At 38.7% G+C, this 26,889-nt stretch overlaps 1 protein-coding gene across 2 annotated transcripts in view; it reads right to left on the bottom strand.

The window, feature by feature from the left end:
• LOC135760818 (protein diaphanous homolog 1) overlaps positions 1-26,889 on the bottom strand; it is a 108,255-nt gene that overhangs the window by 46,417 nt on the left and 34,949 nt on the right. For both annotated transcript variants that reach the window (XM_065274849.2, XM_065274850.2), the window contains 7 exons: positions 26,099-26,217; positions 22,186-22,302; positions 19,667-19,782; positions 17,047-17,111; positions 15,550-15,729; positions 10,574-11,122; positions 6,066-6,180 (listed from right to left, as the gene is read on the bottom strand). In XM_065274849.2, coding sequence (XP_065130921.1) covers positions 6,066-6,180; positions 10,574-11,122; positions 15,550-15,729; positions 17,047-17,111; positions 19,667-19,782; positions 22,186-22,302; positions 26,099-26,217 — 1,261 coding nt within the window. The remainder of the gene's footprint in view (positions 1-6,065; positions 6,181-10,573; positions 11,123-15,549; positions 15,730-17,046; positions 17,112-19,666; positions 19,783-22,185; positions 22,303-26,098; positions 26,218-26,889) is intronic.

Raw genomic sequence — 26,889 nt, 5'->3', positions numbered from 1 at the left:
TTTTTATTACTGGAGCTTATGAAGTTCATGCTTTTTTGCACCAAATAAAGATGTAAATTATTCTGACAGATCCTTTTGGTTTACTCAAGAAAAAAAAGATAAATTATTAAATATGTAAAAAGGAAAATGAATAAAACAAATCATTGTATTTTCCTTAGTAGAACATCACTTTCATAGTATTGCTTGATGGGAGACTTTTTTTAATTAAAGTTAAAAAAAATGTTTGGCCCATAGTGCTGATATATAGCACTGCTTTACGGACTCTGACATAACAAACTACAGATCAACAGAACAGACACCTTTCATCCAGTAATCGTTTTTACATGTTGGATGTCAGAAAGGTTGATAAAAGCTAATCGGTGTAAAAACATGAACCTCAACAGTTCAGCAGGGTTACACAGACTGAATGAAACATCAGATTATATATTTATCACACATACAGAAGAATAAATGTGACATCTGTACAAATATGTGTGTGTGTGTGTGTGTGTGTGTGTGTGTGAGTTCGTGTGATGTGCAGTCAGACCCTGGGTCTATAACTCGGCAGGGATCGATATGAGTCGAGCCCATTTGTGTGTGTATGTGCGCATGTGTGTGTGTATATGTGTCTATAGTCATAGAAATAAAGTAGGTCGGTGTATACATTACAAGATGAGACATATGTGTGTGAACAGAAGTGAGAGGCGGGATAAACCGGCTGACAGGTGCCATGAATGTGTTCCTGAGAGATGCGGATGGTCTCCATGGAGATGGGAAAACAGACCGGCAAAGAGATGGAGAGAAACATTAAAGACTCACGGCCAGATACAAAGACAGACTCGATCAATAAATCACCAACAGGTTTCTCAGTACTAAATCAAATGTATGAAAGCTTGACTCCAACAAACACAAATGAAAATAAAAGTGAGTGAAATATAAAAAATCTCTCCATCTGCACTCACTTTCTATTGTCAGTATCGAACGGCCAATCTCTCTCTCTCTTTCTCTGTAATTGAGCTCAGTCATAAGACACACAGCTCATGTCACCATGTTCTTCTGTAAATCTATAAAACTGAATATTAAATGAAATAATGTAGTGCGGTACATTATTACATCCATAAAGTATTGATAAATGTTGATGTGTCTATACTAAATTTCAAAGTAACCAATGGTTATGTGGCATGGGCTGAGTAATAAGAGATTCGTTATATCACCTAAAAGTCATTAAACTTTAATAATATCAGTAATGTATTATCAAGTAATAATTAACATTAGCAATTATATATATTGGAGTAAAAAGAAGAGTTTGGTTCGAAAACGCGATAAACGCCAAAAAAAAGAGTTACTGCCAAAATCAGTATTGTATCAGATCAGTATTTAAAAGTAAATTTTAAATTTTACCCAAAAAACAATATCCGCCGTGCTATTCTGTCATCATTTCTCCCTTTCTTCCCCAAAACGCGATAACCGCCAGTCATCCTTTTCTACAGAATGCAATAAATCCACTCCACAAATTACAGCGCACCATTCCACGCAATGTAAACAAACAATGGCCGGCGCGTTGAGTACATGGAATCTTAGTTTTTCTACTTTTCTACTTTGTACTTCGTGATCAACAAACAAACAAAAACAAAATAATACTTTGATGGCATTGATAAACCTGTGATGGTTTTCTGTGACGGGAAAGAAACGTATGCCATAAACATCTAATAATTTACGCAAGAGGCACTTGGGAAACGGAAAAATGCTGGTTGCTTGTTCTCCCGACAGCATCAAGCTTCTGTCATGCTAACACATTGACCGCAGGGGATCTTATAAAAACTTAAAAACGTACTTTTATTTTACTCAAATTCATTGAAAATCGATCAGCACAAAAACATTTTACAGCTGATAGCTTTGAAAAAAGTTCAGCGACGACATCCCAAGTATAAAGCAGCAATGACCGTGTTCTTAATAAGACAAAGTAAGTGTTTTCATTAATGCCATTAATGATTATTTTTTATCAGTGTATACCACTAGTCAACTAAATGAATATAACATGACAAAGATGAATGCACATTTATATATTGATTCAATAGATTTATAGCATTTAGAAAAAAAAACATTTTGTGAAAAAAAAAACCTTTTATAATAAATCTTTGAAAATCAAATTATGGATTTGAATTTTTTATGTTTTTATAACCTAAAGATGCTATGTGAAAGTTTGTAACAAAAAATAGTGCCTTTTATTTTGTCACTTTCTTGGTATAGAAAACATGTGTTTACCGAAATTCGTCAAAATGAATTTATTGCGTTTTGAAACCAAACTCTTCAAATATCCTCTACAACTTAATCTAGGATATATACTATTTATTTTGTTGAATTATTGTTTAAGTAGACTCTGGGAAAAAACCCAGAGATAGAGAGAGGGTAAAAACAAAGATATTGTGCTTTAGGTCCTGTCAAATTACATCAGCAATCAGCTCTGTGACCTCACTGTTGAGGTCATCATACTGCGACCCTATGGTCAACCCAGAGCAGGCATCAGGGTATCAGAAAGTGAGAGAGCGCTGGTGGGAAAGAGGGAGGTGAAAGGTCAGTTGGCTGTCTGTGGCATCCTTTCACTTGGCTGGAGAAAGTGAGAAATAACTGGGAGGGAGCAGGACAGAGAGAGAGAGAGAGAGAGAGAGAGAGAGAGAGAGAGAGAGAGAGAGAGAGAGAGAGAGAGAGAGAGAGAGAGAGAGAGAGAGAGAGAGAAAATACTGCTCAAGGACACACACACACACACACACACACACACACACACACACACAACTGTGGACAGGATCAAGGAGATGGAAAATCTAAAAAGGCCAAAATTCATTTACAATCAGATATCAGGAAAGGTTGGAAAGGTTATCCTACATCAACACAGACAGCTCAAAACACACACACATATACACACACACACAGCTCAGGTGATCCTCAAAAAAAAAAAACATCTGCCAACGATGACATTTCAAGGTTTCTTATTCCATATTCAAAACAGAAAACACTGTGTGTATCCGTGGCAGGCGCATGACAACACACACTATTTGAAGGTCATTTTCTGAAGGGCAAAGCCGCGCAACAGACACGCACACACTCATACATATACACACACCTTGTTAAAGTTGAGGCTCCTGTATATTGTATCAGACATAAATATGCAATAAAACTGTAAAGGCCATCCACAGAGGACACAGAGCAGGTGGCTGACACACACACACACACAGCTGACACTGGCCTCTTGCTCATTTTTAATTCACGAGAGAGTATTACAGTCCAAAAATATGAATCCAAGAAGATCTCATGAAACCTGTCAAGCACAAGCCGAGGTCAAACAGAATGTCACCTCAAAATCAAACAAAGAAAGAATTTGCTGAAAGAAAACAAAGGTAAGTTGGCTTTTTCTAACAAACTGCACAATGCAAATCAATCTTACTCTGTGAAATGCTAAAAAGCCATGACACATTGTATAAAGATAAAGTGTTGAACCTTTCTGAACCACATAAGAGCTCCAGACAGAGCAGTCAGCTGTCAGACAGGTGTGTGCTGAGAGCAGCAAGGTTTCGGCTTTTCAGAGAACTTGAGTTGCACTGTTTTATTTGCATGCAGCTTTGATGTAAATCCTTAAGAAAATTCAGTTTGTCGTGTCAATAAAGCAACTTAAAAGTAAAATCATGGCTTACTGCATTTACAGTTTTGATTTTAAAGTGAAGCAGGACAAATTAAATGAACAAGAGTTTGGAGGTGAACTTTGATTCCAATATACAGCTCTGGAAAAAAATGGAGAGACCACTTTAAGATTATTTTTAGTTTTTCTAAATTTACAATATAGTAGTGTTGTCAAAATATTGATAATTTGATACATATCGATACTGAAGATCTAAAACGAATACAATACTCGTGTCCCAAGGAATCGATATTCCGAGACCAGTTGCACGTTTTCGCTCTCTCTCTCTCTTTTTCTCTCAAACAACGCGTACACACAATACTGCACGTGAACGCAGTGCCAACAAAGCCCCGCCTCCTCTTGTTCACACTGAAAAAAGGAATTGGGCCGAGTACCAAAAAACACTTGTAGCCAATCAGCAGTAAGGGGCGTGTCTACTAACCGACATCATTGCCTGTGTTGCGTATGTGTGGGGCGGGTCTATCAAAAGAGGTCCAGATTCTATTGAGGTAGGGGCGTATTTGTTTAGGTGATTTCAAATATCAAAATTGGCTTCATGCACCCAGCCTTTAACAGTACTAGAAAGAAAGTTAAGCAGGAGTGCTGTGTGGAGCATTTTCAGATGCAAGTCAAATAAACAAGGGAAGCCGAAGGACACAAGTGAAGTATGACAAATATGCAAGCGTTGCTACAGGGCTGTGTGCTAACGCTACTAGCAAAGCACTATGAGGGACCGACACGCAGACCTGTTTCAAGAGATCGATAATCATCACCAAGTATTAATTCTAAACTTCACAAATTGTTGTTAATATGCATACAATCCCCTCAGAGTTATAAGACTGTGGAAATTCAGACAGCGAGTTTTAGCTGACAAGAAAATACTTTGACTGTGGTCAAAAATAAATTAACCCAGATATACTGTTGTGCTTTAAGTTCACAAAAAAGTCATTAATTAACCATCATGTCGTTCAAGTTTATTTTTACACTTGCACTATAATCTGTTTATAGAGCTGAAGAGAAAATATCTGCTATGACCTCGTAGTCATGTTAAAAATATGAAAGTGAAAAATAATCAGCCTTTTAATATTTGAAGAGTTTGCTTCCAAAACACAATAAATCCATTTCGACTAATTTCGGTAAAAACTTGTTTTCTATACCAATAAAGTAACAGAATGAAAACCACTATTTTCTGTTACAAATTTTCACATTGCATCTTTAGGTTATATTAGATTTTCAAAGACTTATTCCAATACCATCAAAAGTATTATTTTGTTTTTCTTTGTTTGTTGAACACAAAGTACAAAGGAGATGAGGAAAACAAGGATTATGCATGTATTCAACGCGACGTCATTGTTTTTTACAATGCGTGGAATGGTGCGCTGTGATTGGTTAAGCGGATTTATTGCATTCTGCAGAGAAGGAGGACTGGCGTTTATCGCGTTTTGGAACCAAACTCTTCACTTGTCTTAATAATAAAATAATAAAAAGATTAAGGCCTTAAATGTTGTATTAGATTTTCCCGGTAGTACCGAAAATGTGATCGAACACAGTTTTTTCCAGGGATAGTACAAAAGTTAGAAATTCCAGTATTGTGTAGTAGTTACTACACTACTATATAGGAATATGTGTTTAAGTAACCCTATCATTTTTGTTTCATTTTGTCGTCTACCAACAACATTTCTGCCAAATTCCTAAATACATTATTGTTTTTATTTACACCGATTCAGAAAATTGAAAACAAACAAACTAACAAAAAGATGCAATGTTTTCAGATCTGGAATACCTGAAAGAAGTATTCAAAATGAAATTTATATTAATTTTTAAACAGCACAATACTAATGTTTTACATGTTTTTTAGGAAGTTCAAAAATGTATATTTTTATCACTTTTATCTTTCAGGTGTTTTATCATGCTCTCAAGTCTTTTACATTGCTTTTGGGCGACTTTATGTCACTACTGAAGTTTGCTTTTGTTGGAATTCAACAGACACTAGACTGTAATGGTCACAATATTTTTTTCCAGAGCTGTGTAAGAATGGTCCTCATGTTTTTGTTTTACTTTATGCAAAGTAAAAATCCCTTTTTTTGATTTTGAGGTGAAATGTAACCTGGACATTTAATGAGATTCATTCTCACTTGCAGTAAACACACACACAGACACACAAGCATCGGTCCTGATGCTGATGCTAGAGAGTAGATGTCCCTACTCCTTTACATCCCTTCATTCTGTCATTCATCTGCAGCTCAATATGCAGCAGCGAGAGTCTCAGAGGACACATAGACACACAGAGCGAGAGTCTCTTACCTTTTGAGGCTATTTTCAGATAGACGGATAAAGAAAAAATAAAAGAGAGAGGTTTAATGTGTGGAGAGGTGATGAGTCTGTTGTGAGGTGTATGGGGAGTTAAACTTACTTTTGGTTTGGGTAGAGAAGGTGAGCGTGAGTTTGGCAAACAGCTCCTTGTTTTCAAAGCGATCCTCCTTAGCTTTCACCCAGAAGCTGTTTTCATTCAGATCCTCGGCTGCGATCTACAAACACACAGATCGACACTTTAATCTATTTATTCATCTACCTACACATTTATTACATCTGATCCAAAAACTATTCTCAGATCTACAATACATACACAAAACACAAAGATCAAACCACCAAATTCATCATTTAAAACCACACAGATGTGTGCAATATTTTGCATTGTTGTTTACTAACAAGCTTAACCATATTAAAATCACAATAAAGCACAGTTTTAAGTATGTATATTTGCTACAATATTATGCATACAGGCAGCACTGACACCGTATGATCATTACATGATTCATTGACGGCTACACAAACTAATGGACCGTAATTTCTGATGTTCGGTTCTAATAAATAGTGGGCTTCATTTTGACCTCCTTTTGAGAATATAAAACGGCACAGCACAGTCGTTCAGAGTCTAAATTCATAATGTTATTCATACAGAAGACAAACGCTGGACGTCTTGTGAGAGACGGTGAATTGAACCATTGTGATGGAGCTGTTGGGATATCAACATCTTCTGCCTAACTGCCTTCATCAGACACAATGAAATGTAGAACAGGGATTTGAGAGAAAAAGAGAATAGGAAAATGGAGAGAGAAGAAAAGACATTGATACTCATTAAAATGAATTCTGATTTTACCGCACAAAGGAAAGAAAGGCGATGCACTGCATGCTGGGATGGGGAGACAGAAACACTGACTGCCTCTCAATCTCTTCTCTCATCATCTTGCTTTTAATGTACAACGCTTTATAATGCCCATCAGTGTGTTTATGCTACTGCAGTTTTGTTTTCTATAGCAGAAAAATAATGAAAATGTCAAAAAGCTTAAAAAGAAGATATTTCTTTGCATGTATTTGCTCTGAAATTGTGTAAATATAATCTTTATTTTAGCGTTTTATATTTTAGCGTAGATTTTAAATGTTTGAGTTGTGGTAATATACAAGGGCTGTGTTCTGTGATGTGACATGTACACATCACATTGTGGCAAAAATGTTTTGGTTTGGGTCTGTAATGCCTCTATTAGGGTGGGGGATTTTAAACAAGTGGTTTTGCACCTTTTTGGCTCCCCCTACTGGCTTAACTTGCAATCTCATTACTGATTGGCTGACTTTGCTGCCACTCAAAAAATGTAGCCAATTATTTTAAAGTGGAGGGGCAGTGAGATGCCTGTGATGTCATAAGCATCAGTTTTTCAGATTGGGCCGTTTTCTGGCTGACATTTCTAAAAGAGGAATTTCTATGAGACTGAGATGTTTAGCATGTTTAGCACTTTTTGTATGTTTGTGAATGCGAGTAGACTACCATTATTCAACAAAGACAAGGTAAAAATGGTTTTTCATTCTCTGTCCCCTTTAAGGTAAGTGGTTGCAATCAATTTATTTAAGCTACATTTAAACAAAAATAAAAATAAAAAAAACTTTTGTTTTAATGTAGCTTAAATAAATTGATTGCAACCACTTACCTTTAAAAATTGAGTAAATTGAATGAATATTTTTTTTCAGTGTATCGGCAAGAATATCACGATACATGTGTTGCGATACAACTCGATACAGTTAAACGGGGCGGTATATTGAGATTTTTCGTCTTTTAGAAGTACAAGAGGATAATATTACTATTATACAAGTCTTAAAGTCGAATGAAATAAAGCGGACAATTCTTATGTTTTAATGAAATATTGCCATGTTCATCAAAACCTATGTATACGTGTGCTTCATTATTTTTTCAAGAAAATATATGTGCCCTTATAAACTTTAATCAAATCTGAACATTTACTTCTGCCCTCTTATGGCGATCCTTCTCTGATGATGTCAGCTTGACAGCTTGGGCGGAGCTGTCCCCCTGACATTAACCCTCCCCCTCCAATTATGAATGAACCGCCTACTTTTCTATATCCAATCAATTCACAGTGGAAAACACAAGCCACGCCTGCTATTTTACTTGTGAGATATTTTGTTTCACTCTGATATACAGTACATCACAATATGGAAGTAAATCGATCACATCTTCCTTTTCACAGGGACTTTGACGTTCTGACGAATGAAGTTAATTAAACTGTCAATATGTTTATATCTACATACCTGACTAACACAGTGCTTAGAAAATGTGAAAAAGAACAACACAGTAACTTAGTTTTGGTAAACCATTCTCTGCAAGCATGTGAAAAAAGAAGTCTTTGCAATCTGGCTCCCCTTGTGATGTCAGAAGGGGATAATACTGCCCCCTAATCTGCAATATCCAACTACGGCACTGCCATTTAGTGCAGAGATCAACTTATTTGCATTTAAAAGGACACACCCAAAAACTAGAAAGTGGCATTTTTAACATGTTATAATAAATTATCTATATGGTATTTTGAGCTAGAACTTCACATACGTACTCTGGGGACACCACAGATTTATTTGACATCTAAGGGCCGGTTCACATTTGTGCGCTCAAGTTTGCTATTTCCAATGTATGCGCACGGTATGCGTACTCATAATAGAAGCGACGCGGTTCGAAGCGCTAGTTTTTTCCAGGCGCGTCCGCAGCACATCGAGTTAAAAACATCTCAAGTTTTCAGAATGCCGTAAGCGCACCGCAGGTCATGTGACAAGAACCAAACAACAGTCGCATTTTCCACGCAATTTTTATGCAAAATGTGAACCGCCCTTAAAAAAGTCTTGTGAAATGCCCCCTTTTAAAAAGAAACTGCATTGAGAGTAATTTTTTAACACGAGAATTAAATCTCTTCAAGGACTGGATTGACCATGCATCAATTCTGGAAAGCAGCTAGGTTCAACATTACCGTCACCTAGAGACGGTGTTAAATGACTGTTCCCTTTTATGAGCACAACTTCTCTCTGCTCTGATTTATATGCTTCTGTTGTCATTCTTGGGGACACGTAGGTGAGAACGAGGAGAAAGACGTGGATAAAGAGAGTGTAGGCGGCAAGGAGAGGTTAGGACACGGAGACAAGGTACAACCTCTAATGATTCACCGGCATCTAATTACTCTGAGAGAGAGAGAGAGAGAGAGAGAGAGAGAGAGAGAGAGAGAGAAAGAGGAAGGAAGAAAGTGGGTGGGGGGTGGTAAGAAAGACAGAGGAATAAAGAGAGAAAAAGAGAGATAGTCGGGGAAAGTGCATCGGGTGGCATGAGATAACAAGACTACTCTGAACGGAAAAAAATGTTAATTTAAATTACTAAAGAACACTGTCCTTTCTATGAGCAATTTAATTATCTTTCAGAGACACAGGCTTATTAAAACGCTATTTCACTGCCATCCTCAAAGAGCCACAGCCACTGCTGAGAATCTAAACACTCATGAATTTCACTGAAGCCATCAAAGTGTAGCTTTAGGCGAAAAGGAGACAGGACCGTTTTGATGTTTTTACTCTTGTGGAGGGCGAGAAAAAGTGAGCGAGTGAGCGAGAGATCAGAGGAGCGGAGCAGCATACTCATGATCAACAGCTAATAGTTACCCATAATTCACAGCAGCATACAGAATCTTCACTCAAGTTGGGTGATAAACCAGTTGAAACAATGTAAAGAAAATCCTTTTCTTTTTTAACACGGTCTTGTTTTCCAGTTAAGTATTCTTGTACAAGATACAGTACTTTTATTTAAATAATAAGAGCGGTACCTTTAAATAAGTTTTATTTACTCTTTTTGAGCAGCTAAAAAGCCTTGGCTGGTTGGTTTTAGCTGATTTGGACTCGACATTTAGCAAGGTCAAGCTGGTTTTAGCTGGTCTACCTAGTGGGTTCTAGACTGACCAGCTTTACCTGTTAAAGGAAAACACCACCATTTTTAAATATTTTATTATGTTCTTACCTCAACTTAGACAAATTAATACATACCTATCTTTTTTCAATGCATGCACTTTAAGTCTTTGTACAGCCCGTCGTGAATGTGTTAGCATTAAGCCTAGCCCCATTCATTCCTTAGGATCCAAACAGGGATGAATTTAGAAGCCATTAAACACTTCCATGTTTTCCTATTTAAAGACTGTTACATGAGTAGTTACATGAGTAAGTATGGTGGCACAAAATAAAACTTTTGTTTGGAGCCATAGGAATGAATGGGGCTAGGCTAAATGCTAACACATTCAAAAAGTGCTGTACAAAGATTAAAAGTGAACGCACTAAAAAAAGATAGTTATGTATTAATTCATCTAAGCTGAGGTAAGAACATAGTAAAATATTGAAAAAATGTGGTGTTTTCCTTTAAAAAAAACTATAACAGGACTCTAAAACCACCCTGCTAAATCAGCTAATACCTGGCTGTGAGACAAGCTAAGGCTGGTAAATAAACGTAATTCAACACCAATTTCTTGACATTATGATATAATCTTAAAGGAATACAAGATACAACGTGAACAGGAACTAGAGACTTCAAACCAAGTGTAAAAACAAACACACCTTGCTCCAGTTGGCTCTCTTCAGTTGAACCTCAGGTTTGTAATCTTTCTTGGGCTGTAGGCCGTAGGGCAGTTGAGGAACTGCAGGCGCCCATCCACCAAAACCGCCCGGCGGTGGCGGAGGCATCCCAGGACCACCCATTGGAGGGGGCGGAGGCATGCCAGGCATTCCGGGTGGAGGGGGTGGTGGAGGCGGCATACCGGGCATTCCAGGTAAAGGAGGAGGAGGTGGGGGCATACCAGGTCCTCCGGGCAAAGGTGGAGGCGGTGGGGGCATACCATGTGCTCCAGGTAGAGGAGGTGGAGGAGGGGGCAAACCTGCCCCACATGGTAAGGGTGGAGGAGGTGGGGGCATCATGGTGGCTTGTCCAGGCAGTGGAGGAGGTGGTGGAGGAGGTGGAGGTACAGGTAGTCCCGCGCCACTGGGTGGTGGTGGGGGCTTGGTGGAATTTGGCTGGCCAGTTGATGGACCAGGGGGTGGAGCCACAGGCACATGCACAGTGATGACTTTGGTTTTGGCTTCTTCTAGATCTTTTGAAAGCTTTTCAATCTGAAACAATAAGAAAAAAGGGTAGTGTGATTATTTTACTTTGACTTTGAAGCATTTGATGAATCTCAATGACTTAAAAGCTTCCTTTAAAAGTCAAAACCAATGAATTTCTTCCAAAAAATGTAGTTAATAACATAACTGATATAGGGCAGACGTAGAAGAGAGAGATAGAGACAGTGATGAAGGTCAAAATTACATGAGGGAGTGTCTATATTCATGTCTAATTACTGGCATAATTTATTTACCCAGAACTTGACAGAACTCATTAAAAATGACCAGACGGCTAAAGTCACATTAGAGAGAGAAAATTGGAGAGTGTTCGTGTTTGAGAGAGAGACAGACAGACAGGTAGGGCTCGCTGACGTCTGTATTCCACTAATGAGAAGGGTCTCTGATGTTTGTTTATCTGTAGGGTCGATGATGTTGTGTTTAGCTCAGCAGGTTGTTCATGACTATCACCGTCTTCTGCCCACTGCTGTCATGAAACATCGCTTTATCACTTTCATCTGAAATGTTTCCTTCATCACTCTTACTGCTTGTTTGTCTTCAAGATAACTCACAAACATCACTTGTCAAATCAGATCTCGCAACATGTTTTACCATTATTCAAAATCTAGTTTACGGAGTCTGACATTTAACTACTGTAACTGAGTAAAATCTGGTCCACTACAGCTTAAAGGGATAGTTCACCCATTAACCCACCCTCATGTTGTTTCCTAATATGCAAGTCAATGGTTACCGTCAACTGAGTTTAACATCATTTATCAAGAAACTTATTCAGGTTTAGAACAACATGAGGGATGATTTTTTATGAACAATCCTTTAATGTGAAGGATTACTTGGGTCCCCGAGGGTACGTGAAGGGTTACTCGGGTCCCTGAGGGTATGTGAAGGGTTACTCGGGTCCCCGAGGGAACGTGAAGGGTTATTCGGGTCCCCGAGGTTATGTGAAGGGTTACTCTGGTCCCTGAAGGTACGTGAAGGGTTACACAGGTCCCTGAAAGGTACCTGAATGGTCACTCGGGTCTCTGAGGGTATCTGAAGGGTTAAATCTGGTCTCAGAGGATACATGAAGGGTTATTCTGGTCTCTGAGGGTACACGAAGGGTTACTCTGGTCTTTGAGGATACGCGTGAAGGGTAACTCTGGTCTCTAAGGGTACACATGAAGGGTTACTCTGGTCTCTAAGAAGAAGGGGAGGTTTACTCTGGTCTCGGAGGGTATGTGATGGTTTAATTTGGTCTCTGAGAGTATGTAAAGGGTTACTATGGTCTCTGAGGATATCTGAAGGGGTTCCTGGTCTTTAAGGGCAAGGGGATGTTTACTCTGGTCTCTGAGGGTACATGATGGGTTACTCTGGTCTCTATGAAGAAGGGGAGGTTTACTCTGGTCTCGGAGGGTACGTGAAGGGTTAACCTTGTCTCGGAGGGTACATGAGGGGTTACTCTGGTCTGTGATGATACATGAAGGGTTCCTATGTTCTTTAAGGGGAAGGGGATGTTTACTCTGGTCTCTGCGGGCATGTCAAGGGATAGTAAGGTCTATGAGGATACGTGAAGGGTTACTCTGGGCTCTGAGGGTACGTGAAGGGTTAAACTGGTCTCTGAGGGTACGTGAAGGGTTACTCTGGTCTCTGAGGATACGTGAAGGGTTACTTTGGTCTCTGAGGATACGTGAAGGGTTACTCTGGTCTCTGAGGATACGTGAAGGGTTACTCTGGGCTCTGAGGGTACGTGAAGGGTTAAACTGGTCTCTGAGGGTACGTGAAGGGTTACTCTGGTCTCTGAGGATACGTGAAGGGTTACTTTGGTCTCTGAGGATACGTGAAGGGTTACTCTGGTCTCTGAGGATACGTGAAGGGTTACTCTGGTCTCTGAGGATACGTGAAGGGTTACTCTGGTCTCAGAGGGTACATGAGGGGTTACTCTGGTCTCAGAGGGTACATGAGGGGTTACTCTGGTCTCAGAGGATACGTGAAGGGTTACGCTGGTTTGTGATGATACGTGAAGGGTTACTATGGTCTTTAAGGGGAAGGGGATGTTTACTCTGGTCTCTGCAAGTATGTGAAGGGATACTCAGGTCTCTGAGGATAAGTGAAGGGTTACTCTGGGCTCTGAGGGTATGTGAAGGATTAATCTTGTCTCAGAGGGTACGTGAAGGGTTACTCTGGTCTCTGAGGATACGTGAAGGGTTACTCTGGTCTCAGAGGATACATGAAGGGTTACTCTGGGCTCTGAGGGTACGTGAAGGGTTAACATGGTCTCTGAGGGTACGTGAAGGGTTACTCTGGTCTCTGAGGATACGTAAAGGGTTACTCTGGTCTCTGAGGATACGTGAAGGGTTACTCTGGTCTCTGAGGATACGTGAAGGGTTACTCTGGTCTCAGAGGGTACATGAGGGGTTACTCTGGTCTCAGAGGGTACATGAGGGGTTACTCTGGTCTCAGAGGATACGTGAAGGGTTACGCTGGTTTGTGATGATACGTGAAGGGTTACTATGGTCTTTAAGGGGAAGGGGATGTTTACTCTGGTCTCTGCAAGTATGTGAAGGGATACTCAGGTCTCTGAGGATAAGTGAAGGGTTACTCTGGGCTCTGAGGGTATGTGAAGGATTAATCTTGTCTCAGAGGGTACGTGAAGGGTTACTCTGGTCTCTGAGGATACGTGAAGGGTTACTCTGGTCTCAGAGGATACATGAAGGGTTACTCTGGGCTCTGAGGGTACGTGAAGGGTTAACATGGTCTCTGAGGGTACGTGAAGGGTTACTCTGGTCTCTGAGGATACGTGAAGTAGAGCTGAAGATCTTTGCCCGAACCCGACGGGACCCGTCGGGACCCGACGGGCTCGGGCGGGTTCGGGCTTCATTTCTAACATTTTACACGGGCTCGGGGCGGGCTCGGGCTTCCGCTCCGGCTTTGTGAGGTAAATGAGCGGTCAAGTTCAAATCAGTAGCGCAGGATCGCGCTGAATTCATTTACAATGGATTTAATGATTTTCCTCATCAAAAACATGTAGCCTAATCTTGGTGAGTAGGTTTTTCAATGTATAACTAAATATGAATCGAGTCTTACATTATTTAGACAGAGGATATAGACTAATGTTGGCAGTAATGGAGAGAAGTGCCGACGCAAATCCCGCGGAGCCTGCCTCTTAATTTCGTTATTGCCAAATACCCATCTTAATTCAGAATGTATTATCTTAATTTAATTCGTTAAGAAATAATAATTTTATTAGCATATTTATAGTGTATTGCATAAGCCTATTTAGAATGAGATGTTACAATGTTACAGATTACTTATTTCTTTGTTTCAACTTCCAAGTGGCGTGTAGATTATTAGTCATGAATAAATAATGTTAAAACCTGTGTAAATTTCTCATTCTTGACAAAAGCTGTGTGTGTGCGCACATTTAAATAATGTCGGGCTGTAAACGGGTTCGGGCTTTTAAAAAGCTGTCAATCTAAATGTACGTTCGGGTTCGGGCTGCATTCTGTCGGGCTCCGGACATTTCGGGCCTAACTTTTAAGGCCCGATTACAGCTCTAACGTGAAGGGTTACTTTGGTCTCTGAGGATACGTAAAGGGTTACTCTGGTCTCTGAGGATACGTAAAGGGTTACTCTGGTCTCTGAGGATACGTAAAGGGTTACTCTGGTCTCTGAGGATACGTGAAGGGTTACTTTGGTCTCTGAAGGTACGTGAAGGATTAATCTTGTCTCAGAGGGTACGTGAGGGGTTACTCTGGTCTCTGAGGATACGTGAAGGGTTACTCTGGTCTCTGAGGGTACATGAGGGGTTACTCTGGTCTCTGAGGATACATGAAGGGTTACGCTGGTCTGTGATGATACATGAAGGGTTACTCTGGTCTTTAAGGGGAAGGGGATGTTTACTCTGGTCTCTGCGGGTATGTGAAGGGATCCTCAGGTCTCTGAGGATAAGTGAAGGGTTACTCTGGGCTCTGAGGGTACGTGAAGGGATACTCTGGTCTCTGAGGATACGTGAAGGGTTACTCTGGTCTCTGAGGATACGTGAATGGTTACTCTGGTCTTTAAGGGGAAGGAGAGGTTTACTCTGGTCTCTGAGGGTACATGAAGGGTTACTCTGGTCTCTGAGGATACGTGAAGAGTAACTCTGGTCTTTAAGGGAAAGGGGAGGTTTACTCTGGTCTCTGAGAGTACGCGTGCAGGGTTACTCTGGTCTCTGATAGTACACGTGCAGGGTTACTCTGGTCTCTAAGAAGAAGGGGAGGTTTACTCTGGTCTCGGGGGGTATGTGAATGTTTAATCTGGTCTCTGAGGGTACGTGAAGGTTTAATCTGGTCTCTGAGGGTATGTGAATGTTTAATCTGGTCTCTGAGGGTACGTGAAGGTTTAATCTGGTCTCTGAGGGTATCTAAAGGTTTACTTTGGTATGTGAAGGTTAATGATATTACCTTTTCTTTCAGCTTGTTGATCTCAGACTGCAGCACCAGGTTCTCTTTCTCTCGCTCAGTTTTCTCATTTCCCAGTGTGTCTTTCTCTGTGCTCAGCTCCAGAACTTTTTGCTCATAATCGGCCTCCATCTTCTTCAGCTCCACCTGCAGCTCGTGCCGCGCCATTAATTCTGCATCCAACTACACAGACAGGCACACATCACAACAAACTCTGGTGCCTACCTTTTTTTTGGGGGGGGGGGGCATTAGTTTATAGTTAAAAGCATGCGTCTTTTTGTCTTTATTCAAATTTGCATGTAAATGTCAAATGTTTAGATTTAAAATTATTACAAAACAATGCCTGATTATTAATATCACTCTACACAGGAAATGAGCGGAACACAGTGTTTGGTGTAGTATGCACTTGCTGTGTACTGCACACTTCATCCGACGCAGTGCTATAGAAAATGCAGGTATGCTGCACGCGAGTCCAAAATCCAAACAATTTCACCAAAGAGACGCATCCTACGATCAATAAACTGTACAGAGACGGCCGTGTTCAGATAGCGACCCACACGTTTCATCAATATGAAGGTGCTTTGTTGTTCTCTCTCAGAGGACATACTCAAGAACAAACCCAAGACCAAATTGAGTCTCTCAGGATTTTAGTATTCACCTCACAAACTTCCACAAAATCTGTCCTTCCCTCTCACACACACACAAACACACACACACTAACAATTTCCGCTGACATTGAAGGCGAGTGTTTGCAAGCCAGACGTGTAATTATGTGACAGCAGTGGAAACCAAGGGGTCACACACACACAAACAACACACATACATACAGTTTCACACAAATGCACACAAAAACACGCATTCTTTTCCTTTGAGACTTCACCATCTGTCCCTAGATGATGCCTACTGTTACTTTATTAAAAAGAGTGAAAGCTCTTTTATTCTCCTCTTATTGTAATATGAAGACTTGAAAAGTAAAATAATATGTTGCATAAACATTCAAATACATAACAGTAATGATAAAGAGGATATATGTGCTTACTGTACATGTTTCAATACAAATATATAATTTATCATTCTTCTTTTTAATTCCGTGGTAAAATGTGATTGAATGAGAAACATACACACATTCTCATAAAGACATAATCATAGAAGTGCATGCATTCACATAAAGATACACAAACACACGCGCGCGCACACACACACACAGCAGGGTAATTGTAGATTGTGTGGAGGGAAGCTGTCAGGAAGAGGCAGGAAATTTCCTTTCTGCTCATCTCACCTCCCAAATTACACATCTGTCAGCGGACAGGCGGGGGAGAGACAGCGGGGAGGCGTCTGGGTGCAGTGCATGTGAGCGCTTATGCAAGTGTGTTGTTTTTATAAGGATTGGATGGTTTTGATCAATATTCAGTTCTGTGATTCAATTCAAACACTGAGATTATTAAATATTTGTATTATTTAGTCAAAGTCAGTTTATATTGTGTGTGGGTTTGTGTTTACCTTTTTTTCCAGCTCTGTGGCCTTGGCTTCGCTAATTTCCACTTTGTTCTGATCAACCATGTTATCTAGAGAAATAGATAGACAGACAGACAGAAGTGAATAGTGTGTGTGTGTGTGTGTGTGTGTGTGTGTGTGTGTGTGTGTGTGTGTGTGTGTGTTGGGGTATAAAGTGCCCTTCACTCTGCCTCCTGTGATTCGTGCTCTGATTATTGAGCAATCTAATTAAATCCTTCATTTCGCTACGTCCCACACGAGACTCAACAGTAAAAAAATGACTCCGGAAACCTCAGAAACGTCTTTGAAATCACCACACAAAAGGAAAATAAGTGGGAATACATTTATACATCAAAACAACGTCTGCCTGCCCTAAATCTCTAAAGTTTCCTTTTTCATTTCACTGTGAAGTCTGAATCAATATCATCACTCAGTCATGTGCTTGTCCAAAAGCCTCAGGAACGTGATCAATGCTCAGAGCAAACAATGAAGAGTCGCCACCGCATAGCGATAAGGGTCAACACTGAGGTGAACAGACAAAAAAAGTGGTTTCTGATGAGAAATGATGACAAATCAGGGAACTTAAAGGGATAGTTCACCCAAAAATGAAAATAAAGTCATTAAAGGAATAGTCTACTCATTTTCAATATTAAAATATGTTATTACCTTAACTAAGAAGAGTTGATACATACCTCTATCATCTGTGTGCGTGCACGTAAGCGCTGGGGCGCGCTGCGACACTTCGATAGCATTTAGCTTAGCCCCATTCATTCAATGGTACCACTCAGAGATAAAATAAGAAGTGACCAAACACATCAACGTTTTTCCTATTTAAGACGAGTAGTTATACGAGCAAGTTTGGTGGTACAAAATAAAACGTAGCGCTTTTCTAAGCGGATTTAAAAGAGGAACTATATTGTATGGCGGAACAGCACTTTTGGGAGTACTTCGACTCGGCGCAGTAACACCCTCCCTCTCCCAATATGAGAGGGAGAAGGGGAGCGGATTTTTCAGGCGAGTTGAAGTACTCCCAAAAGTGCTGTTCCGCCATACAATATAGTTCCTCTTTTAAATCCGCTTAGAAAAGCGCTACGTTTTATTTTGTACCACCAAACTTGCTCGTATAACTACTCGTCTTAAATAGGAAAAACGTTGATGTGTTTGGTCACTTCTTATTTTATCTCTGAGTGGTACCATTGAATGAATGGGGCTAAGCTAAATGCTATCGAAGTGTCGCAGCGCGCCCCAGCCCTTACGTGTACGCACTAAGATGATAGAGGGATGTATCAACTCTTCTTAGTTAAGATAATAACGTATTTTAATATTGAAAATGAGTAGACTATTCCTTTAATGTAGTTCCAAACTCGAAAGAACACAGTTTAAGATGTTTTATATTTAGTCTGAGAGTTTGTTGACCCTTCATTGAAAATCTACGTATGGTATACTGTCCATGTTGAAAAAGGTCATAAAACATCATCAAAGTAGTCCATGTGACATTAGTGGGTCAGTTAGAATGTGATTAAGCATTGAAAATACAGTTTGGTCTAAAAATAACAAAAATTACGACTTCATACCGTGTCTGTTGTAAAGTGCATGCGCGAGACTAAAGTCACGTGACTGCAGTGACGCGGCTGACATGTTATCTGGTGCGCCCCAGCGTTTTTTTGTGGGCTTCATTTACAGTCTGAGGGAGACGCACGCTGTAAGTTTGAAAAAAAAAATATTTGCAAACATGTCTGAGGATAACACGTCAGCTGCGTCATTGCAGTCACGTGACTTTCAATGCTGAATAAAGTCATAATTTTTGTTGTTTTTAGACCAAAATGTATTTTTGATGCTTCAACACATTCAAACTGACCCACTAATGTCACATGGACTACTTGGATGATGTTTTTATTACCTTTCTGGAAATGGACAGTATACCGTACGTAGATTTTCAATGAAGGGTCAACAAGCTCTCAGACTAAATCTAAAACATCTTAAACTGAGTTCCAAAGATGAACAGAGGTCTTAAGAGTTTGGAACGACATGATGGTGAGTCATTAATGACATTATTTTCATTTTTGGGTGAACTATCCCTTTAAAAAAAAGTTATGCTGAGCATCTAAAAAAAATAAAATTGAAAACGAATTGGCAAAAGTATGGCAAGATGGTTGGTGCTGTGAAATCTGGAGATGAAAAGGGAAGTAACAGAAAGTGCTGGATGGATCGAAGCACAGTCAAAAATATTTAAGGAAGTCCAAATAGTTCAGAGGCGTAGACAGAAGTTCAAGCTTGAATTGAAGTTTGGAGTTTTCAGCAAAAATAAATGTTTTATTATGACATGTGAAATTTGAATGTGCACGTGAGCCCTAAATCCATTCACCAAAAGACTCAAAACACACGTCACAGCTGAAGAAACGTCTGAATCAGTGTCAAAGAGATACAAATTGCTTCTGAATAAAACTTCTCAATTGCACACACCCATTCCACCCTAAAGTCTCTGTTTGTGAAGTGTCTCAATGTCAACGAGGATTAATTTGGATGAGGCTTGAGGTTTTGTCCCATGGCCCTTGACTGCTGCCACCCGGTGGTTAAAAATGTGCTATTCTAGTGTTTCTAGTGATTGAACAAGGTTGAATCTTACCAATGAGATGCCCAACTTCCAGATCGAATTTCTTGCATTTGAAGTCGGGATCACAGCCATTCCTTTGCAAAACTATCTGAGCTGTACATTCATCAATGAGTTTATAGTATTGAGGCCTGCGAGAGAGAGAGAAAGAGAGAGAGAGAGAGAGAGAGAGAGAGAGAGAGAGATGAGTCAAAGCTGCATATAGGTGTTGTGTTAGGTTGTGTTGAAGATGGAAAGGAGTTCAACGGCTTGGAAGAAAGCCAAACTGATATTGAACTAAGATTCATCAGAGCCGTGCTGAACAACTTAATAATATAATAAGAGATTTTCATTACACAGTTCAGCAGAGGAACTCGATAGCAAACACTCGCAATGACATCCAGTGACCTTTCAAAATGAGATTGCACACTCACACACACAACCTGCGTTTTAAAAACTTCCTAAATAGGATGTCTAGACATCACAGGTTTATTTGACATGCTCAAGTAATTTTGGCTAGGTAGACAGCACAATGGGTTTAAATAAAAGTCCACATATTTGTGTTGTCTGGTGGACTGTGTAGATGTCGTCTTCATGTGTGTGTGTGTGTTAGTGTAACAATAGCTGTCACCTGTGTGTTTGTGGGCTTGTATCATTGAGATGGTGTCATATTTAAGAAGTTTTCCAGACAGCCTATTTGTGAGAAATCTGCCATCGTGACCCGCTGTGAAACCAACTTGATATGTTCTTCATTTTGCACCAAACTGTTTCTTTTCCCTTTATTTGCCCTCTTTTCTTTTTGCCTCCCCCTCTTCTCTGTCTCTCAAACTCGTGTGTTTGAGTTTCTACGGTGGAGCGAGAGAGACCCCTGGTGTCCGGTTTAAATCCGAGCCCTTTTTCTGTGTTTTACCGGAGGCTTTGGGAAGAATCAGAATCGTTGTAATTAATAGTCTCTCTTCAGTGATTAAAGCGAGCGAAGTGAGAGTTTGTTTGTGGGCAGACGGGCCGCCTGGGATTTGGGCTGTGGTTATATTTGGATTATAATTATACAGAGGCAGCGTCACTTTCTGCTGGGTGTCAGCACATAAATCGCTGAAGAGAAACTTGCATGAAATGATTCTGCTGATGACAGCAACTGCAACTTCATCCTTTACCACTTTACCTGATTCATTGCACTTTTCCATTTAGTTTCTACACTTTAAAGAGTTACAGATCATTTATTCTCCATCTTGAAAGTGACATCATACACAAAAGTTTAAAACAATGACGATTATCAGAGGGGGTTGGAACGTCTTTTGATATCATACGACAGCCCTGAATAAACATTGATATTTATTGAACAAAAGTTACACTGCAAAAAAATTATTTTCAAGAAAAAAACTTATTATTTTTGTCTTGTTTTCAGTAAAAATATCAAAACATTCTTAAATTAAGATGCTTTTTCTTGATGCACAAAACGACCCAAGAAAATAAGTCTAGTTTTTAGACCAAAAATATCAAATTTAAGTGATTTTGTGCATAAAACACGCAAAAAATCTGCCAATGTGGTAAGTAAATTATTCTTGAATTTCGTGAAGATTTTTTGCTTACCCCATTGGCAGATTTTTTTCTTTATGGACTGTGCAGTTAAAGTAGCTTTATACACAAATTTGTTGCCACACTGAACAGACAAACAACCTGTAACAAGTCTGACATACAGAAACAAATCATCTCACAAAAGAGACAAACACATAAACACAGACAAAAGAGAGAAAAATTGATGGTGGAGGAGTGAAGATAAAGGCAGATGAGTACAGGTGAAATCTGTTTGTATGTGCGAGGCTCTTTAAGAGAGAATAGGAGATGTGTTTACACATACAAGACAAATAAAGAGATAACTGAAAGAAATATTCCTTTCTTCATGATGAAGAAAACACTGCACTAGATTATACACATAAATATGTGTGCGTGTGTAAACCTTTAGTTTTCTGTCTGCCTGGTAATTAATAGAAATGGAGGTGTCTTGCAGAGTGGCTGGGTTCTTATTTAGAGCTGGTCGCCGCCGGCAACAGCATCAGCCTCCCGCCAGCCATCAATCATACATCTCCACATCCCTCACTTCATCTCTCTCTCTCGCTCCATACTCATACAAAGTCAATCAACCATAATAATTTACAGTAGCGTACTTATTTACATGTCTTTTAGTTAAAAACATATTTTAATATTCAAATTAATGTAATCTCAAGTCTTTGCCACAGTTGCTGCATTTCCATAGCAGATGTTGACAGAAGAATATATGCGAAATGACGACTTCCAATAATATTCCATTAAATTGGGCAAATTGACATTGCGAACTGAAAATACGGCTGATGGAAAAGCGTCAATTTCGCACAAAAGTCTGCCATCACAAAAAAACAGCTGTAGACAGATTGACAGATCTAGTTTTCTTTGGCTTTTTGTGCAATAGCAGATTGTTCAGCCTGTTCGTGCAGAACGAGATTGCAAATCATCACCTGAACCCTGTCGGTAGAAGAAGGGCACGTAAAGATCAGAAGGTGAAAGATAAGCACTCGTACCGAACCATGTAGTCGTTTCGGACCAACAGCAGGTGCTGCATCATGGACAGAAAGAGAGGCTCGGCTTTCGAGTCCTTCACGGTGTTCAGAAGGATCTGGAAGACCTCGGTCGGATCAGTAGAAACACACAGTTAAAGAACAACATGCACGCACTTCTGAAACAGACATTGCACAATGACGTCCTAATTGTTTAGATGATTTCTAAACTTACTTTACTATAATAAGCTTTTTCAGGTTGTTCTGTGATGACTGAGAAAAGCGTTTTGTGATTTAGAATTTACATACAGGAGGTCTTGATGCCACCTGGTGGATAAAACCTGATATACTATGATATCCAATGGTTATTCCTTTATACTGAATGATACATATTTGCATATTTATCCATTGCATTATAAGGAACTTTAACAGACATATAATATCATATCATAGCAAGAATAACAGTACAATATTCATATCAAAATCACCACTGCTTCTGTGTGTAATAAGTGTGTGTAAGTGTGTAATATAAATATTGTGATTGAGTGTTTTGGGTCTGCACCACTGAGACACCTGGTGGTCAGATGGGGAACTATAATCAAAGAGATGCACCCTAATTTCTCAATGGTGCGCCTTAAAAAATATTAGGTTGCACCAGTGTGACCAGCCATTCGACGGATTTAAAGTCTCTACAGCTCGTTTCTGAGTCTGAAAGTCTCCCTTTGGTTTAACAACAAGCACACATAGGTCCATGTTGTATAACCTACGGAGCCCACCTGTTCACCCCTTGGAAAAAAGAAAACAATCCGTGATCACGGTTTTGTAATTCATCCCCTCAGTTTATAAACCAAACTCATGGATTATTAAACTGTTACCTCAGTTTTACAAACCATGCGCTTGGATTAATAAACCGTACGCACAAGTTAACAATCCGTGCACTCAGATTTGTAAACCGTACCCTCAGTTTTTGCAATCCGTACCCACGAATTCGTAAACCGTGCGCACGCTTTTGCAATCCATTCTCACAGTTTTGCAAACTGGATTTGTAGCCCCTCCCTCGTTTTAGAAACGCTTTGTTGCTTTTATTCATGCTTTCCATGATTCCTATTAATGTTGGATATTTTCAGAAAATAATAAAGTTTTAACTGTGTTAAGCTGTTTTATACTTTCCTATGGAAACGTGCTTTAGGTTGTATGAAATGTTTTAATCAGATGCTACAGATGTAGCATGCAATTTTAAAAAGTTATGCAATTTTATTTAATTATTTAAATATGTATTTGGTTAAAATGTTATTATTGAATAACTATGTAAAATTGCAGTCAGCCAAAGACAAAATAAAATAATCTGTGCACTCTCCTCTTGAAAAGTTGACACAGTAACTTTATTTATCTCTCTATCATTTTTTTTTAGAAAATTTAGGAAATTCTCACAGTAAAAAAGTATTCAGTGGCTTTGTAAATATCACTAAAATTTTTTAAAGTAACTTAATAAAATCTCTTAATGTCACTTAGGTAATTTTCTAAGTTGGACAAACCAAAATACATTGCCAAAAACAGATATCCTTGTGTAAAATGTAGCCTACACATATTATTAAGATGTATAGGCTACATCAAATAAATAATTATTTAAAGGAACGTATGTAAGAAATGTATATCAATTAATCCTAAAATGGCCCTGATATGTCACTAGACGTTAAGAAATCATTTTCATTTCAAATACAGTGGTCCGGCCAGGATATTGTAATTTAAAAAGTGGAGTTGCCCCCCCTCAACTGATGTTTATGTTTTCATGTTGTGTATTGGCCACGAGTTGTGTGATCGCAGTACCAGTTTTGGTCACAATCCTACATACTGTTCCTTTAACTAACAAATTATTTCTAATACATATCCTTAATATTTATTGTATATTTTACTCAATATATTTGAGAATGTCACACTTAAATATTTACACGTTTTAAAACGTATAATAATAATAATAATTGCTCATTTAAAATTAATATTTAAAATCAACTTAACATCAACAATCATTTTTTTTTACATTGTATTATTTGAGTAATTATAGGCAAAATAATAATAATAATAATAATAATAATTAGAAGATCACAGGTTAATTTAAAAATCAACAAAGCAAACAGGTTTTATTCAGCAGCAGATGAAATTGCGTCTTTTGCAGACAACAAACACTTCAGAAGCTCCTCAAAAATCATTTTAAGTGTGGAGTTTATGAGTAATTACATTTACACTACAGGTATGTACTTTGTTATGAAATATAGGTGAAAGATCCTGCTGATCCACCTTTCGGGAATCAAGAAGTGATTCTGCAACTCTCAGAGTTTATTCAGCTCATTGTATTTGTAAAAATTTACTGTTTGGCATTTTTCGGAGTTTCATGATGACTGTAGACTTATGTCGTGTAAATAAATTTTCAATAAAATAATTGTGTGCAATCGCTTTGAATCACAATCGAGTTTTCTTTGATGATTGTTATCTCATTGATTTTGAAATTAACATGTGATCTACATATTTTTTGCTTACATTTGCTCAAATAATAAATACAATTTAAAATATTTCACCAAAAAATTAAGTAAATCATAATAGAAGTTTGGCATGAAACATACTCAATTTTTTTAAGTTGATGTTAAATGCAAATAATATTGATTTATTTAAGTAAGAATTATATGTATATAAAACTTAAATGTATATAATTGTGTAGCTCTTAATAAAATTTTAATCTTACTTAATAAGTGTGGCATTCTCAAATATATTGATTAAAATGTATAAGAAATATTAAGGATATGCAGAAATCATTTGTTAGTTAAATACTAGAAATTTAGAAAAAATCTAAATAACATCTGTACATTTTACACAAAGATATCTGTTTACTGTAGCATCTGATTAAAATATTTCGTAAATATTACGTTCAACGTAAAGCACGTTTCCAGTTAGGAACGTATAAAACAGCCAAACACAGTTAAAACTTTATTAATTTCTGAAAATAATAAAGGGATTTATAATAAAACTTACTTTAAAACATAAAAGTGCTTTACACAACCGTGCGTGATCTGTTTGTTGTCTGATCACAAAATGAGATTATGCCATTTATGCTCGATTAGCATAGCATTAGCATAGTGTGAAGGACACAAATAAACCATATATCATCTCAATCGTGTTTATTGTCTCCATGCTTTAAAACATCACAACATCTTCTTTTGCCTGTTATTGAATAAAACTGCGATCTTTGAGTGACACTACGTCTTCTTCATTAAGTTGTCATAATGAGACTGTCTGTCATGAGCGCCCTCTAGTTTCACATATGAATAAAACAGACAGAGTGTGAATGGCTGTAGCCATTGCCGTGTATGGATTAACCATCCCTGCAGAAATTTTAAGTAAATATTTTAAATGGAATTATTTCTCCAAATATGCACACTTTGAATAAAAAAGCCCCAAATAAACATTGAGTTGTTGAGTGCTTTCATGACAACCATGCAGGAGGTTTTTTCACAATGACAGCGACTGTGGGTCATACTTAAAAATTAAATACAAATTCATAACTCCTGACAAAAATGAAGACAGTACTGTCACTATAGGATTTTCTGACTAAAATAAAGGTCAAAAACGGAATCTTAAGTCTTAACGCTTTTTAATGCCGTATAGTTTTTTGAGGTAAGTACATTTACACTAACAGTAACTTTGAATTATTTGGTAAATAAAGAACTCTTTAGGATGCCAGCATCCTCGTGCGGATTAACAGGGTTGGGTGCTTGTAAAACTGTGGGGTTAAATGCGATCCAGTCAAAAATTTGGGTGCACCTAACTTTTGTTCTGGTGCACCTAAGAAAAAGGCGCACCAGTGCAACCAGTGAAAAAAGTTAGTCCCGAGCCCTGGATGAACCCTGAACTTTCCATATCTGTGTGCAAGCGTGATAAAGGATATTCCATCTCAATGCGGACATCATCCAAACGGCTGCGAAGATCTTCACAGTCTTCCTCGGCCTGTTCTTCAAACACCTGCAGCTGAACCCGGAGCTCCTCGTTCTCTATCAACTTTACCTCCTGCAGGCAGACAGACAGATGGAAAGACAGACAGAGGGACCAAAAGATAATTTTATAAAAAATATAAAAAGAGTTAAATATATAGTTATGTCAAATATATATTCAGAGATGCACCGATTGCAATTTTCATGGTTGATTCTGGGTTATTGTAAGTGTGATCTGCCACGAACGGTCAATCGGATTTTACAAAATCGATAATGGGAAAATTTCTCCAACTATGCATTGTGTACTATGGTGGTTTAGCAGCGAGTAATGTCATTGTTTGGGAAACGCACCCCTGAGTCCTGCACACAGGCGGGTGAACTGGAGGAATAATAGCAACGTGTCATTTGCAGATGCGGGGCAGGAACCAATATAGGCACAGGCGGACTGCAGGGTGGTTCACGTTGCGGTCTTTATGAAGAAATTCCGGCTCGGAATCGGATTGTCGTGTGACTGACGGGCCGGTTACCCGTCCGGCGGATCATGTGTATGCTTTGGACAGTCGATTGGTGCATCTCCAAATATATTATACTTTTATATTTGTATTCAAATAAGTTTATGTTACAAAAGTTGAACAATTCTTATAGTGAGCAAGATCAATGGTGACCAAATGCATGTTTGTTTATTTTATTTATATATATTTACAGTTCAACAGAAGCTCATCTGGTTTAGCTGTGAGACTGATAAATA

This window comes from Paramisgurnus dabryanus, chromosome 16 (genome assembly GCF_030506205.2).
Source record: "Paramisgurnus dabryanus chromosome 16, PD_genome_1.1, whole genome shotgun sequence".
In the NCBI taxonomy this organism is placed as follows: domain Eukaryota; kingdom Metazoa; phylum Chordata; class Actinopteri; order Cypriniformes; family Cobitidae; genus Paramisgurnus; species Paramisgurnus dabryanus.
The sequence above is the reverse complement of the archived record's forward strand: the minus strand, read 5'-3'. Positions and strand labels throughout refer to the sequence as shown.